This window comes from Hemiscyllium ocellatum, chromosome 4 (genome assembly GCF_020745735.1).
Source record: "Hemiscyllium ocellatum isolate sHemOce1 chromosome 4, sHemOce1.pat.X.cur, whole genome shotgun sequence".
Taxonomy (NCBI): Eukaryota; Metazoa; Chordata; class Chondrichthyes; order Orectolobiformes; family Hemiscylliidae; genus Hemiscyllium; species Hemiscyllium ocellatum.
In genome coordinates this window covers 127,656,333-127,671,131 of record NC_083404.1, presented here as the reverse complement: position 1 = coordinate 127,671,131, position 14,799 = coordinate 127,656,333, and the positions used below count along the sequence as shown (strand labels likewise).

General features: G+C 40.6%; 1 protein-coding gene across 1 annotated transcript in view; it reads left to right on the top strand.

Annotated features, from left to right (window-relative positions):
* LOC132815248 (piezo-type mechanosensitive ion channel component 2-like) overlaps positions 1 to 14,799 on the top strand; it is a 467,530-nt gene that overhangs the window by 306,652 nt on the left and 146,079 nt on the right. Inside the window, exons 21-24 of the mRNA XM_060824063.1 lie at positions 8,212 to 8,416; positions 9,425 to 9,526; positions 13,007 to 13,172; positions 14,115 to 14,358. Of these exons, the coding sequence (XP_060680046.1) occupies positions 8,212 to 8,416; positions 9,425 to 9,526; positions 13,007 to 13,172; positions 14,115 to 14,358 (717 nt within the window). The remainder of the gene's footprint in view (positions 1 to 8,211; positions 8,417 to 9,424; positions 9,527 to 13,006; positions 13,173 to 14,114; positions 14,359 to 14,799) is intronic.

Below are 14,799 nucleotides of genomic sequence, written 5' to 3'. Positions count from 1 at the left end.
AACACAGATACAGACTTTTTGGTCCAACCATTCCATGCCAAACATAATTCCAAACTAAACTAGTCCTACTTGCCTGCCCCTGCCTCATATCCCTCCAAACTTTTCCTAATCACGTACTTACCAAAGTGTCTTTTAAACATTGTAAATGTGCTCTCATTAACCACTTCCTCAAGAAGTTCAATCCACATGCAAACCATCCTCTATGTAAAAGGTTTGCCCCTCATGTCTTTTTTAAATCCTTTCCTTTCACCTTAAAAGTGCACCCCCTAGAATTGAAACCCCCCCCAAACCAAGAAAAGGACACCTGCCATTTACCCTATCTATACCCCTCATGATTTTATAAACCTCAATAAGGTTACCTCACAACTTCCTGTGCTCCAGTGAAAGAAATCCCAGTCAATGAATGAATGAATTGAATTGAATTTATTGTCACATGTACCGAGGCACAGTGAAAAGCTTTGTCTTGCAAGCAATATAGGTAGACCACATAGTTAAGTAGCATTGATAGTAAATAATAGGTAAACAACGGCAAAAACAAAAACACAGGTACAGGCTAATATTAAGAATTTGTGAGTCCATTCAGTATTCTAACAACAGTAGGGTAGAAACTGTTTTGAAACTGGCTGGTGCGTGTGTTCAGGCTTCTGTACCTTCTACCCAAAGGTAGAGGTTGTAGAAAAACATTACCAGGGTGGGATGGATCTTTAAGAATGTTGGCGGCCTTTCCTTGACTGCAGGCCTGGTAGATGGATGCTGTAGATGGGAGGTTGGCCTTTGTGATTGTCCGGGCCGAGTTCACCACTCACTGTAACCGTCTCCAATCTTGAATGGCACAGTTGCCATACCAGGTAGTGATACATTCAGACAGAATGCTCCATTTGGTGCACTTATAAAAGTTAGCAAGGGTATTCACTGTTATGGTAAAATTCATCAGCTGCCTGAGGAAGAAGAGATGCTGTTGGGCCTTTATAACCAGTGCATCCACATGAAGAGTCCAAGAAACCTTGTTGTAGATGACCACTCCCAGGAGCTTGACACTCTCCACTCATTCCACCTCTGTGCTGTTAATGTGGAGGGGTGTACGAGTTACATCCCGCCAATAATGGGTTCCTTAGTTTTGATGGCATTGAGAGCTAGGTTGTTCTCAGTGCACCATTTTAACAGGTCTTCCACCTCCTGTCTGTAGTCTGTTTCATTGCCATCTGGTGGTGTCATCAGCGAACTTGTAAATGACATTACTTTGGTATTTGGTGACATAGTCATGGGTATACAGTGAGTACAGTAGGGGGCTGAATACACATTCCAATGGGACTCCAGTGTTGAGTGCTAGTGATGATGAAATATTGTCCCCAAACTTCACTGATTTGTGGCCTGTGGGTCAGGAAACAGGATCCAGTTGCAGAGAGTGGGCCTTAGTCTGAGATCACTAAGTTTAGTAATCAGTCTTGAGGGGATACTAGTGTTAAAGGCTGATTGTAGAATTCTTACATAGCTATTCTTGATGCCAAGATGTTCTAGGGAAGAGTGAAGGGCAAATGATATGGCATCTGACATGGATCTGTTGGTCGGATAGGCAAATCGGAGTGGGTCACGAGTAGTGGGGAGGCTGGAGTTGATTAATGGCATGGCTGGCTTTTCAAAGCACTTCATGACCCTGAAGTTAGGACCACTAGGCGGTCATCATTGAGACATGCTGCATGAGCCTTCTTCGTCACAGGGATGCTGTTGGCCCTCTTGAAACAGGCAGGCACTCTGGACTGCTGCAGGGAGAGGTTGAAGATGTCCAAAAAGACCTCTGTCAGTTGATCTGCACATGCTCTGAGTGCACGGCCTGATAATCCGTCTGGTCCCGTCACTTTCCTTGGATTCACACGAAGGAAAACTGATCTGACCTCTGATGCAGTGACTGTTGGGATAGGTTCATCAGGACTTGTCAGAATAGGTGTTATCGCTCCACCGAAATTCTGCTCAAAGTAAGCATAGAAGGTGACGAGACAAGCTGGGAGGGATATGGCATCATCTGCTATCTTACACTGTCTCTTTTTAGAACCTGTGATGTCATTCAGTCCTTGCCATAGTCTGAATGTCTGTCTGGGTCTCTAGTTTAGATCAGTATTGGTTCTAGGCAGGCTGTCTTAATGGCTCTGCGAAGGTCATACTTGGATTCTTTATATTTGTATGGTTTCCTGATCTGCAGGCCTCATGCCTGGTTTTTAGCAGGTTCTGTATGTCCTGACTCATCTAGGGTTTCCTGTTGGGAACCCAGGATTGACTTCCTCGGTATACAGTCCTCCACACACTGCTTTGTTTATAACTCAAACCTTGCATACTCAGCAACATCCTGGTAAATTTCTTCTGAATCCTCTCCAGCTTAATTATATCCTTCCTATAACTGGGTCACTAGAACTGGGCACATTATTCTAGAAGAGGCCTCACCTGTACAATCGTAACATGACTTCCCAACTCCTACATTCAAAGGACTGAGCAGTGAAAGCAGTGTGATAAACGCATTTTTAACCACCCTGTCTATACGTGATGCAACCTTCAAAAAATTATGTACTTGAACCCCTAGGGCACTCTGTTCTGCAACACAACCCAGGACACCACTAACTGTATAAGTCCTGAACCTGTTTGTTGTACCAAAACACAATAACTTGCATTTATATAGATTGAACTTGATCTGCCATTTTATTAGCCCCTTTGCCCATTTGATCAAGATCCCTTTGTAATCTTACAAAACTGTTCTTCACTGTCTGCGAAATGGAACACAAATCTCAACCAGATCTAACAACTCAAAACTGGGAATCCATGAGATGAGAGGCCATTAACAATATCAAAATTATACACAATCTGCAACCTCATGGCCTGGCATATCAACCACTCAGCCATTGCAATCAAGCCAAAAAAATCAATCCAGGTTCAATGAAGAGTGCAGGAGGGCATGCCAAATGCAGCACCAGGCTTATCTAAAATGAGGTAGCAACCTGGTGAATCTACCAAACAGGACTACTGCATGCCAAACAGTATAAGCAGCAAGCGATAGACAGAGCTAAGCAATCCCGGAACCAATGGATCAGATCAATCCTGCCGCATGCAGTTGTAAATTGGTGGACAATTAAACCATTCACTGGCAGAGGACGGTCCATAAATATCCCCATCCTCCTGCGGAAAAGATAAGGTGGATACATTTGTAGCAATCTTTCGTGAGAAATGCTAAATAGATGATCCATCTCGGCCCCCTCTAATGGTCCCTGGTATTCTCACATTCCAGTCTTCAGCCAATTCGATTCACTCAACATGACATCAAGAAATGGTTGGAGGCACCGGATATTGAAATGTCTATGGGCCCTGACAATATTCCAGCAACAGTACTGAAGCTTAATGCATCAGAACTTGCTACTCCCAAGTTGTTCCAGTACAGTTATAGCATTGGCGTCTACCTGATCAAGTGGGAAAATGTCCAGCTATGTCGTGTAAACAAAAAGCAGGACAAATCCAACCCAGCTATTTACTATACATTAGTTTAATCTTGATCAACAGTAAAATGATAGAAGGTCCCACCATCAGTGTGATCAAGGAGCACCTGCTCAGCAATAACCTACTTAATGACACCCAGTTTGGATTCAGGGCCTCTCTGTACCTGACCTCATTACATCCCTAGTTCAAACATGGACAAAAGTGTTGAATTCTAGAGGTGAGGTGAAAGTGACTGGCCTTGACATTGAGGCTGCATTCAATCAAATGTGGCCAAAGGAACCATAGCAAATCAATGGGAATCAGAGGCCAAATTTTCCATTGGTTGGGGTCATACCTCGCACACCGGAAGATGATTTTGTTTGTTGGAGGTCAGAGTCAAGAGTGTGGTACTGGCAGAGCACAACAGGTCAGGCAGCGACCGAGGAGCAGGACAATTGACATTTCGGGTAAAAGTCCTTCATTCCTGTTGAAGGGCTTTTGCTCTAACTGTCAGTCCTCCTGCTTCTTGGATGCTACCTGACCTGCTGTGCTTTTCCAGCACCACAGTCTCGACTCTAATGTCCAGCATCTGCAGTCCTCACTTTCGCCCTTTGTTGGAGATCAGTCATATCAGTTCCAGGACATCTCTGCAGGAATTCTTCAAGGAATTTCTGTAGGCCCCAGGCCTAGATCTGGTTCATCAATGATCTTTCCTCCATTATAAGGTCAGAATTAGAGATGTTTGCCAATGTTCACTCAATGTTCAGCTCCATTCGTGACTCCTCAGATACTGAAGCAGTTCATGTTCGAATGGAACAATATCTGGACCATATCCAGGGCTGACAATTGGCAAGTAGCATTCACACCAGACAAATGCCAAAAAATGACCATGTGCAAAATGAGTGTTACCATCATTGAATCCTTCATATCAACATTCTGAAAATTACCATTGACCAGAAACTTAACTGGACTCACCACATAAATACTGTTGCAACAAGGTATAGACAGGATAGATTGAGTGAATCCTTAGAAGAGTATAAAGAAAGTAGGTGTATACTTAAGAGGGAAATCAGGAGGGCAAAACGGGGACATGAGATAGCTTTGGCAAATAGAATTAAGGAGAATCCAAAGGGTTTTCACAAATATATTAAGAACAAAAGGGTAATTAGGGAGAGAATAGGGCCCCTCAAAGATCAGCAAGGCAGCCTTTGTGTGGAACCACAAAAAATAGGGGAGATACTGAATGAATACTTTGCATCAGTATTTACTGTGGAAAAGGATATGGAAGATACAGATTGCAGGGAAATAGATGGTGACATCTTGCAAAATGTCCAGATTACAGAGGAGGAAGTGCTGGATTTCTTGAAACGGTTAAATCCCCAGGACCTGATCAGGTGTACCCAAGAATTCTGTGGGAAGCTACAGAAGTGATTGCTGGGCCTCTTGCTGAGATATTTGTATCATCGATAGTCACAGGTGAGGTGCCGGAAGAGTGGAGGTTGGCAAATGTGGTGCCACTGTTTAAGAAGGGCGGTAAAGACAAGCCAGGGAACTATAGACTGGTGAGCCTGACCTCGGTGGTGGGCAAGTTGTTGGAGGGAATCCTGAGGAAAAGGATGTACATGTATTTGGAAAGGCAAGGACTGATTAGGGATAGTCAACATGGCTTTGTGCGTGGGAAATCCTGTCTCACAAACTTGATTGAGTTTTTTGAAGAAGTAACAAAGAAGATTGATGAGGGCAGAGTGGTAGATGTGATCTATATGGACTTCAGTAGGGTGTTCGACAAGGTTCCCCATGGGATACTGATTAGCAAGGTTAGATGTCATGGAATACAGCCATTTGGATACAGGACTGGCTCAAAGGTAGAAGACAGAGGGTGGTGGTGGAGGTTGTTTTTCAGACTGGAGGCCTGCAACCAGTGGAGTGCCACAAGGATCAGTGCTGGGCCCTCTATTTTTTGACATTTACATAAATGATTTGGATGCGAGCATAAGAGGTAAAATTAGTAAGTTTACAGATGACACCAAAATTGGAGGTGTGGTGGACAGCAAAGAGGGTTATCTCAGATTACAACAGGATCTGGACCAGATGGGCCAATGGGCTGAAAAGTGGCAGATGGAGTTTAATTCAGATAAATGCAAGGTGCTGCATTTTGAGAAAGCAAATCTTAGCAGGACTTATACACTTAATGGTAAGGTCCTAGGGAGTGTTGCTGAAGAAAGAGACCTTGGAGTGCAGGTTCATAGCTCCTTGAAAGTGGAGTCGCAGGTAGACAGGATAGTGAAGAAGGCGTTTGGTATGCTTTCCTTTATTGGTCAGAGTATTGCGTACAGGAGTTGGGAGGTCATGTTGCAGCTGTACAGGACATTGGTTAGGCCACTGTTTGAATATTGCGTGCAATTCTGGTCTCCTTCCTATCAGAAAGATGTTGTGAAACTTGAAAGGGTTCAGAAAAGATTTACAAGGATGTTGCCAGGGTTGGAGGATCTGAGCTACAGGGAGAGGCTAAACAGGCTGGGGCTGTTTTCCCTGGAGCGTCGGAGGCTGAGGGGTGACCTTATAGAGGTTTACAAAGTTATGAGGGGCATGGATAGGATAAAGAGACAAAGTCTTTTCCCTGGTGTCGGGGAGTCCAGAACTAGAGGGCATAGGTTTAGGGTGAGAGGGGAAAGATATAAAAGAGACCTAAGGGGCAAATTTTTCATGCAGAGGGTGGTACGTGTATGGAATGAGCTGCCAGAGGATGTGGTGAAGGCTGGTACAATTGCAACATTTAACATTTGGATTGGTATATGAATAGGAAGGGATATGGGCCAGGTGCTGGCAGATTGGGTTGGGATATCTGGTCGGCATGGATGGGTTGGATCGAAGGGTCTGTTTCCATGCTGTACATCTCTGTGACTCTATGACTCTAAGACCAGGTCAGAGGCTTAAAATAATGTGGCAGGTAACTCAGCTTCAGACACTGCAAAGCTTGTCCACCATCTACAAAGCAACAAGTCACGAGTGTGTTGGAATACTCCCCACTTGCCTGGATGAGTGTAGCTTCAAGAAGTTTGACAATATCCAGGACAAGGCACCCCTCCCCCCTTGATTGGCACCAGATCACAAACATCCAACACCCTCCATTACTGACGCTTAGTAGCAGCAGTGTGTACTATCTAGAAGATGCATTGCAGAAAGTCACCAAAGATCGTTAGACAGCATCTTCCAAATCCACAATAAGCTCATGAGAAGGACATTGACAACAGATACTTGGGAACACCACAATTGTTTCTCACTGCCACTGGGTTAAAATCCTGGAATTCTCTTCCTAATGGCATTGTGTGTCTACCTACAACACATATGCAGCAGCAGTTTCAGAAGGCAGCTCATCACCATTTCTCAAGGGCAACAATGTTGACCAGCCAGCGATGCCCACATTCCACGAAGGAATTTTTTTTAAAAATGAAGGTATTTCTATTATTGCCATTTGAATAACAATCAGAAGTAGGAATCTGGGCTAACTTGATAAGTTCCTTTATATTGGAGAACAAAGCTAAGGAATTTACAGTGCCCCCAAGATTCTTTCATCTGAATGTAACTACCATTAATGAAACGTTTCATATGAACCTTGTCTGATCTATAAGGTTTAAAACTACAAAATAGACATTCACATTAGATTTGTAAGTTGCTTATGTATGAAGTAATTTTATTTCACAAGCTGTCCAGAACATTGGGTGGAATATTCTGTCCTCTTTAGTTGTGTGCTTGGAAGTGGGAAAAATTTTTAATTATGCAGAAGACGTGTGAACACATTACTGTCTTCACAACTTCACCTTTGATAAGTACAGGAAGGGGACACCCAAGGTGACCTTCCTGCCTCACTGACCCATAAATGGACAATTAATAAGTACAATCATTAGTATTAATTCAATCATTTATGGGTCTATCATCATTAGACATGCATGACAAGTAAACATTACGCTGCTTGCTATCTCCCAGAGCACAACAGGGCACTGGTCATTCCTTCATTGGGATTCAGTGCCTGACTGAGAGACAGCAGCATCAAGAAGAGGAGCTCCCACTGAGAACCATCCATGGCTTTGCTGGTGCCCTAATTTTCTCTATACCTCACTACCCAATACTCTGGACCTGCAGCCTGGATCACACCATTATCCTGGGCTTCTGGTCGGTATCTTTCCTCCAGAAACGACAACCTCCCTGGTGATGTTGCTGAACAAGAAAGCTTCCAGCCTCTAATTGACAGACAGATCTCAATATGTGGTTTTACAATCCCCGTTGTCCAAATCCCAGGAAACAGCCCACCATTAGCCTTTCATCTCCATCATTGTTTGGCAGGCCTTTTCCAAAGAATGCAGTGAAAGTTTCATGCTGGCTGTCTGGTCAATAAGTGAAAATCCATGGTTCAGATTATTGTGTTAGTATTATCAGAATTTTTCTTGGAGCAGATACATACCTATGTTTGCCAATCCAACCTGTGCCGTATGGTGATAAAAACACTGACCGGGGGAATAATTCACCTTTGTCTCACTCACAAAATGTTTAAGTGGAAAGCAAGTAAACGTCTACCAAAATTCAGTTGTAACCTCTGCCCAATTAATGTCCAAATTTTGGGCCTTTTTATTAATGATTTATTTTATATAAGGCATTGCAAGTTAAATTTGGAATTTTACAATCCATCTCTGTTTACTACATTAGTTTGCAAGTATTCTTTTTTGAGTAATACCATTTCTGTTTGTTTTTCCACAGATATGTTTTTTAATGACTGTCAATGTGATTGGCCAACGGATGGATCTGTATGCCATGTTTCATGCCTTTTGGTTATTTGCATTACTCTATCGACGCCGCAGGAAAGCCATTGCCGAAATCTGGCCGAAATACTGCTGCTTCCTAGCATGCATTTTGACCTTTCAGTACCTACTTTGTATTGGCATACCACCTGCTGCCTGCAAAGGTAGAACTGTTGGAATTGTTGAGTTATTGTAATTAACATCAGCCTTTCTTTGAATTAATTTATGTATCACGTTTTGTAAGGAGTGACCTTCCAAAAACATGAGGGGCATGGATAGGATAAATAGACGAAGTCTTTCCCTGGGGTGAGGAAGTGCAGAACTAGAGGGCATAGGTTTAAGGTGAGAGGGGAAAGATATAAAAGAGACCTAAGGGGCAACTTTTTCACGCAGAGGGTGATACGTGTATGGAATGAGCTGCCAGAGGAAGTGGTGGAGGCTAGTACTATTGCAGCATTTAAAAGGCATTTGGATGGGTATATGAATAGGAAGGGTTTGGAGGGATATGGGCCGGGTGCTGGCAGGTGGGACTAGATTGGGTTGGGATATCCAGTCAGCATGGACGGTTTGGACCAAAGAGTCTGTTTCCATGCTGTACATCTCTATGACTTTAAATAGCCATTTGTAAAACCCATTGGTCAGAGGGCTAACTTGTAGAATAATAATTAGTACTCTTGATTTTGCTGAAAATGGGAATACATCATAATTCTCGTATGTTTATATGTTTATTATAGATTGAAATGCACAGTTCTGATTCAACTAGCGCAGATGGAGTTACAGTGAGATACTTGCTCAATTAATAGTGTCCAGCAATAGTTTTCATGATTGTTTCTCTTCCAACATTTCTTGTTAGTTACAAGACCTAAATGACTAAGGTCATACTCAACTTGGAGGGAGACCAGTGTTCCTTTAAATACAAAATAAAGTTGTTGAATTCTGCTTTAAAATATCATGAGCTAAGATAGCAGTACTCTGCGCAAAAACTTGAGCAATACATTACTCCCACTATTCACAACTGAATTGACAATAATATCATTTTTGTCAGTCTTTTTCATTTCTGATTGTAGTGACAGTGATGAAATTACCTATCAGAATGAAATGTAGACAGATCTGTTTCATTGCCCAAATAAATACCAATAGATATGTTTCACAGTACTTTGATTGTATTGCAGAGTATCCATGGAGATATGCCGGTGCCAATATCAACTCAAATTTTATTAAGTGGCTGTACTTTCCAGACTTCATCACAAATCCAAATCCGATGTTTCTCATTTGTGAGTACAGAAAATGTTTTGAAAGCATTAATATGAGAGACTGAATTCAGAAATAAGACATAACTGGTGTGTGGTAAACAATGCTCTATCTGGATGTAAGTTTGCTCGCTGAGCTGGAAGGTTCATTTTCAGACATTTTGTCACCATACTAGGTGACATTATCAGTGAGCCTCTGGTGAAGCACTGGTGTTAGTGACCATTTTGATTTATGTGTTTAAGTTTTCTTGTGTCGGTGATGTCTTTTCCTGTGGTGACATCAATTCCTATGGTGATGGCATTTGCTGTGGTGATGTAATTTCGCTCTTTTTCTCAAAGGGTGGTAAACATCAAGTAGTCACAAAATGTCATGACCCACTCTGACTAGTATCGTTACATACAGATGAAGAAGGACACCACCGTGGGCGGCACGGTGGCACAGTTGGGCGGCACGGTGGCACAGTGGTTAGCACTGCTGCCTCACAGCGCTTGAGACCCGGGTTCAATTCCCGACTCAGGCGATAGACTGTGTGGAGTTTGCACGTTCTCCCCGTGTGTGCGTGGGTTTCCTCCGGGTGCTCCGGTTTCCTCCCACAATCCAAAGATGTGCGGGTCAGGTGAATTGGCTATGCTAAATTGCCCGTAGTGTTAGGTAAGGGGTAAATGTAAGGGTATGGATGGGTTGCGCTTCGGCGGGTCGGTGTGGACTTGTTGGGCCGAAGGGCCTGTTTCCACACTGTAAGTAATCTAATCTAATCACTTTCATTGGGACAACACATCTAGCTAGGACAAACCAAACAGAGACACACGCAAGAATTCTTAGAAGCATGGCATTCCAACCGGAACTATCAACAAACACATTGACTTGGATGCCATTTACCACCCTCTGAGAAAAAGAACAGGAAATTACATCACCACAGGAATTGACATCACAACTCGAAATGACATCAACAACAAAAGGAAACCTAAACACATAAATAGAGAGCAAGTCACTAACACCAGTGCTTCACCAGAGGCTCACTAATGATGTTACCTAGTATGGTGACAAAACACCTAGAAAAGAATCCTCCAGTTCAGCAAGCAACCTGAGCTACAAATCCTCTCAAATGCACTAAGTGCTCTATCTTGCAGTGTTTTCTAATATATCTCCCATTTTTGTTTAATACCTTTTGTTTAATATCTTATGCCAGAAACGTCGATTCTCCTGCTCCTCGGATGCTGCCTGTCCTGCTGTGTTTTTCCACTCTGGCCTCCAGCATCTGCAGTCCTCACTTTCTCCTCCTATAAGTTACTTTTAACATATTCACTGCTATTTTGTATCAAAGTAGCAAAACATAGCTCTTTACTCTCTGATAGTAACTTTAACATTTTCTTTCAAATGTGAAAATATTTGAAATATTTTTTCTGGTATTTATAATATAATGGCATAAATTTGCTCAACTAAAATTGTCTTTTATTAGTCATTAGAGGCTAAACCTAAAGCACATCAAGTATCCCAAATTCCAGTTACAGGTCGTTCCAAATTGACAAAATCACTGTCACGGTGACAGGTGACATGGTGGCACGGTGGCACAGTGGTTAGCACTGCTGCCTCACAGCGCCAGGGACCTGGGTTCAATTCCCACCTCAGGTGACTGACTGTGTGGAGTTTGCACGTTCTCCCCGGGTTTCCTCCGGGTGCTCTGGTTTCCTCCCACAGTCACAAAGATGTGCAGGTCAGGTGAATTGGCCATGCTAAGTTGCCCGTAGTGTTAGGTAAGGGGTATATGTAGGGTATGGGTGGGTTGCGCTTCGGCGGCTCGGTGTGGACTTGTTGGGCCGAAGGGCCTGTTTCCACCCTGTAAGTAATCTAATCTTAAGAGAAATTTATTTTACTTTCAATGGCTTTAAAAGGTAATTTAATATTTTAAATATTTCTGCACTAGTTCTGGAAATTGCATTTTTACTTTTTCAACAACTGTAATAATTCAATAGGATGCTTATAACAACTGAGAGCTATATGAAATATTTATGAATTTCTAGCAACATATTTCTTAAGTTTTTAATATTCATCCTGCTAAGAAATTTCTTTTCACTGAAGTGTTGAAATTTTCTACATCCATGCTAAAATGCAAAAATGGGGAGCACAATCATTTTATTCTGCGAAATTTAATGTAGCCTCACAACAGATTTTCTGAAAGGGTGTATAACATTATTTAAAATTAAACTGCACAGGAATGAAGAAAAACAAAAGTTGCATTGCCTTTGACAATAACATAATGAAAATATTCATAGTTAACTAGGATAATTTACATGCTTCTGTAAATTCTATGAGAAAATGCATGTTTCTGCTTCTTTGTAGTCACTAGCTTGATACTTCATTCTTTCCACTTACAATACACCTGTTAAGTGCAAATCATACTATGTAATGCTAACATTTATTTTATAATTTCAGAATTGGTGATACCTGCCAATATAGTTTATTTGATTGGATTTATTTCAGTAACTGAAGCCTGTTGACATACATTAGAGAAATGAACTCCACATATTTACACTGTCAAGAAAAGCAGATGAAGTTTATGCTTTCATGATGACTTAAGTATCTACGCAAGAAACATATCTCAATTGCAAAATGGTTTACACAAATACAAAATAATGATCTATCATCACAATCAATTCACAAAACATTATCCTGATGTGGAATACTTGGAACAGCAAGCAATAAGAGCTGGTGTCAGCCAAATAGTCCACTGATCCTGCTGCAGAATTAAATAAGGATGTGGCTGAATTTCTAAATAAACTGTTTGCAACATCTCTATTTTCCTTGATTTCATTTGTGCCCAAGTATTTGTTCATCACTGACTTGAATGTACTCAATAACTGAATTTTCAAGTTATTTGAGGTTGAGAAGTATAAAGAATTACACCTCTGAGTGAAGAATTATCTTGTAAATTCCTTCTTAAATAGTTGGCATATGATCTTGAGACTAATTCTGGAATCTCCAGCCAGGGTATTTAAGATTTTTAAAATGTTTTAATCAACCTGCTCAGAGTTGCTATCACCATCTCTAGAGCAGGTGAAACTTGAGCATGGGTCTCTTGGTCCAGAGTTTGGGTCCCAGCAGGGAATTAATCTGTCAATTTCTACCCAGTCAACACCTCTAAGAATTTTATTTTTTTTTACATTGTGCAATTTTATAAGCTTCATTCAGTCTTTTAATCTCCAGTAAATATGAATCCATTCTGATGTGGGTTTTTCTTACCTGTGGTTTCTCATATTATTAGACTTAATCCCAGTGTGGGTTAGAAAGTGGAATGCGTAAAATAAAGACAATCTGTATGGGAGTGCAGACTGAAGTTCTAATCACAACAATGAAAGGAAAATTGATTGCTATACTAGATTGTCTCCTTAAAAAAATCATATAATTTGTACCTTCAAATGTTGCAAGTACATGCCAAATCTCTTTTTTACATAACAAATGTCGTTCAAAAGTAAATACCAGATGTTTGTCTTGTTGATATTTAGATGACTTCATGATGTTGCTGTGTGCATCACTGCAGTGGCAGGTATTCGAAGATGAAAACAGAGCTGCAGTGAGAATAGTTGCTGGGGATAATGTAGAAATTTGCAGAGATTTGGATGCAGCCACATTCAGTCAACATAATCCAGTGCCAGACTTTATTCATTGCAGGTAAAACATGAACCCTAATTGTTATCTTTCATATTTAGTGAGAGATAAGTGTTTATTCTAGCAAGAGGTTTCACATGGTCCATATAATAGACCATATGTTATGTTTGTTGTAACATAATGTTTAAAAATATGTATACATCACCAGCAATTAAAATGAATGTTAATTCATGTTATAATCTTGTCCATACAATAATTACACCCTTGTAAGAATTATTAATGGTTTGTAATCCTGTTAGCAATGGTCCATAATACCTTTATAAAGATGCAAATGTTATTATCAAACCTGATGTTCTGCTGAATTGATGGAAAGGATGGATGAGCAAACACCAAGACCAAAGCAAAGTTGGCAGTGTAATCATCCATTCTTGCCCAGGCTTATGCTTGAGCCATTTTGAGATTTGGACTCATTTTCATACTTCCAGTGATGTTTTTATTATAATACTAACCCTTATACAGAAGCTAAATAAATCAGCAGATTAAGTTGCAATATATTTGCATCTCTCAATAATATTAGAATTATTTCCTGAAATGTAAAATCTTTCAAATATTTTGAAATCCTTAACTTATATTCTAATTGATTTGGCAGTCTAGCTATTGAATTTATTTGCATTACATTTTACCTGCTATTATTGACCATCTTTAAATTCTGTTCCAAGGTAAGATACTAAGTTAACCTGAAGCTTAACTTTCAAAAGTATAAACAAATAAAAGACATGTTCAGGACTAATTTCAGGAAATAAAAGATGATTAATACCTGTAACAGTCTTCGAGATAATGCAGTGGACTCTTGAATTATAGATATTAAATGTTGTGATTGGGGAATGCAGATTTCTGTGAAAAAAAGAGCTAAAACAATGTATGTCCCTAATTGCCTGCCTCCTCTGTACTGATATTTATGATCTCATGATTGAAATTTCATTGTTTTCTTTCCTCAAAATACAGATCCTACCTGGATATGATCAAAGTCATTGGATTCAGTTACCTATTTTGGTTCGTGCTTACAATCATCTTTATCACAGGAACAACACGAATCAGCATCTTTTGCATGGGCTACCTTGTCGCCTGTTTTTATTTCCTGCTCTTTGGTGGAGAGCTATTACTAAAACCTATTAAAATAATCCTCCAATATTGGGACTGTCTTATTGCCTACAATGTTTTTGTGATCACAATGAAGAACATTCTTTCTGTAAGTAGTGAATGACAAGCTTTATCTATAAAGCAATTTTGAAGAATATTTTTATTTTGTTGTTGAAATATGTACCATTATTATTACATTGTTGAGGCAGTTATTTATTGGGGTAATTTCTTCAGATTGATCAATATTTCAAGTCAGGGCCGATTTTGCTGGAAAAGATGCAGGTTGGAATATTTAAAAGGTAACAGTCAAAGAACCTCAGGCCTTGTAATTGGCAAGCAGGTTTTGAAGTCCTTCATGGTTGTAAGGAGCAGGGACTAGAGGGAAGATAAGGAAATGCCCACCGTTCTACACTGTGGGGTCCTTTCAAAGAGTTTAAAAAGGCTTAAATTACAATAGGGGACTGTATAACTAAGGATATAGATACTGTTTTCATAGACTCCCCACAGTGTGGGAATATACTATTTGGTAAGACAGGTCTACACCATCCCT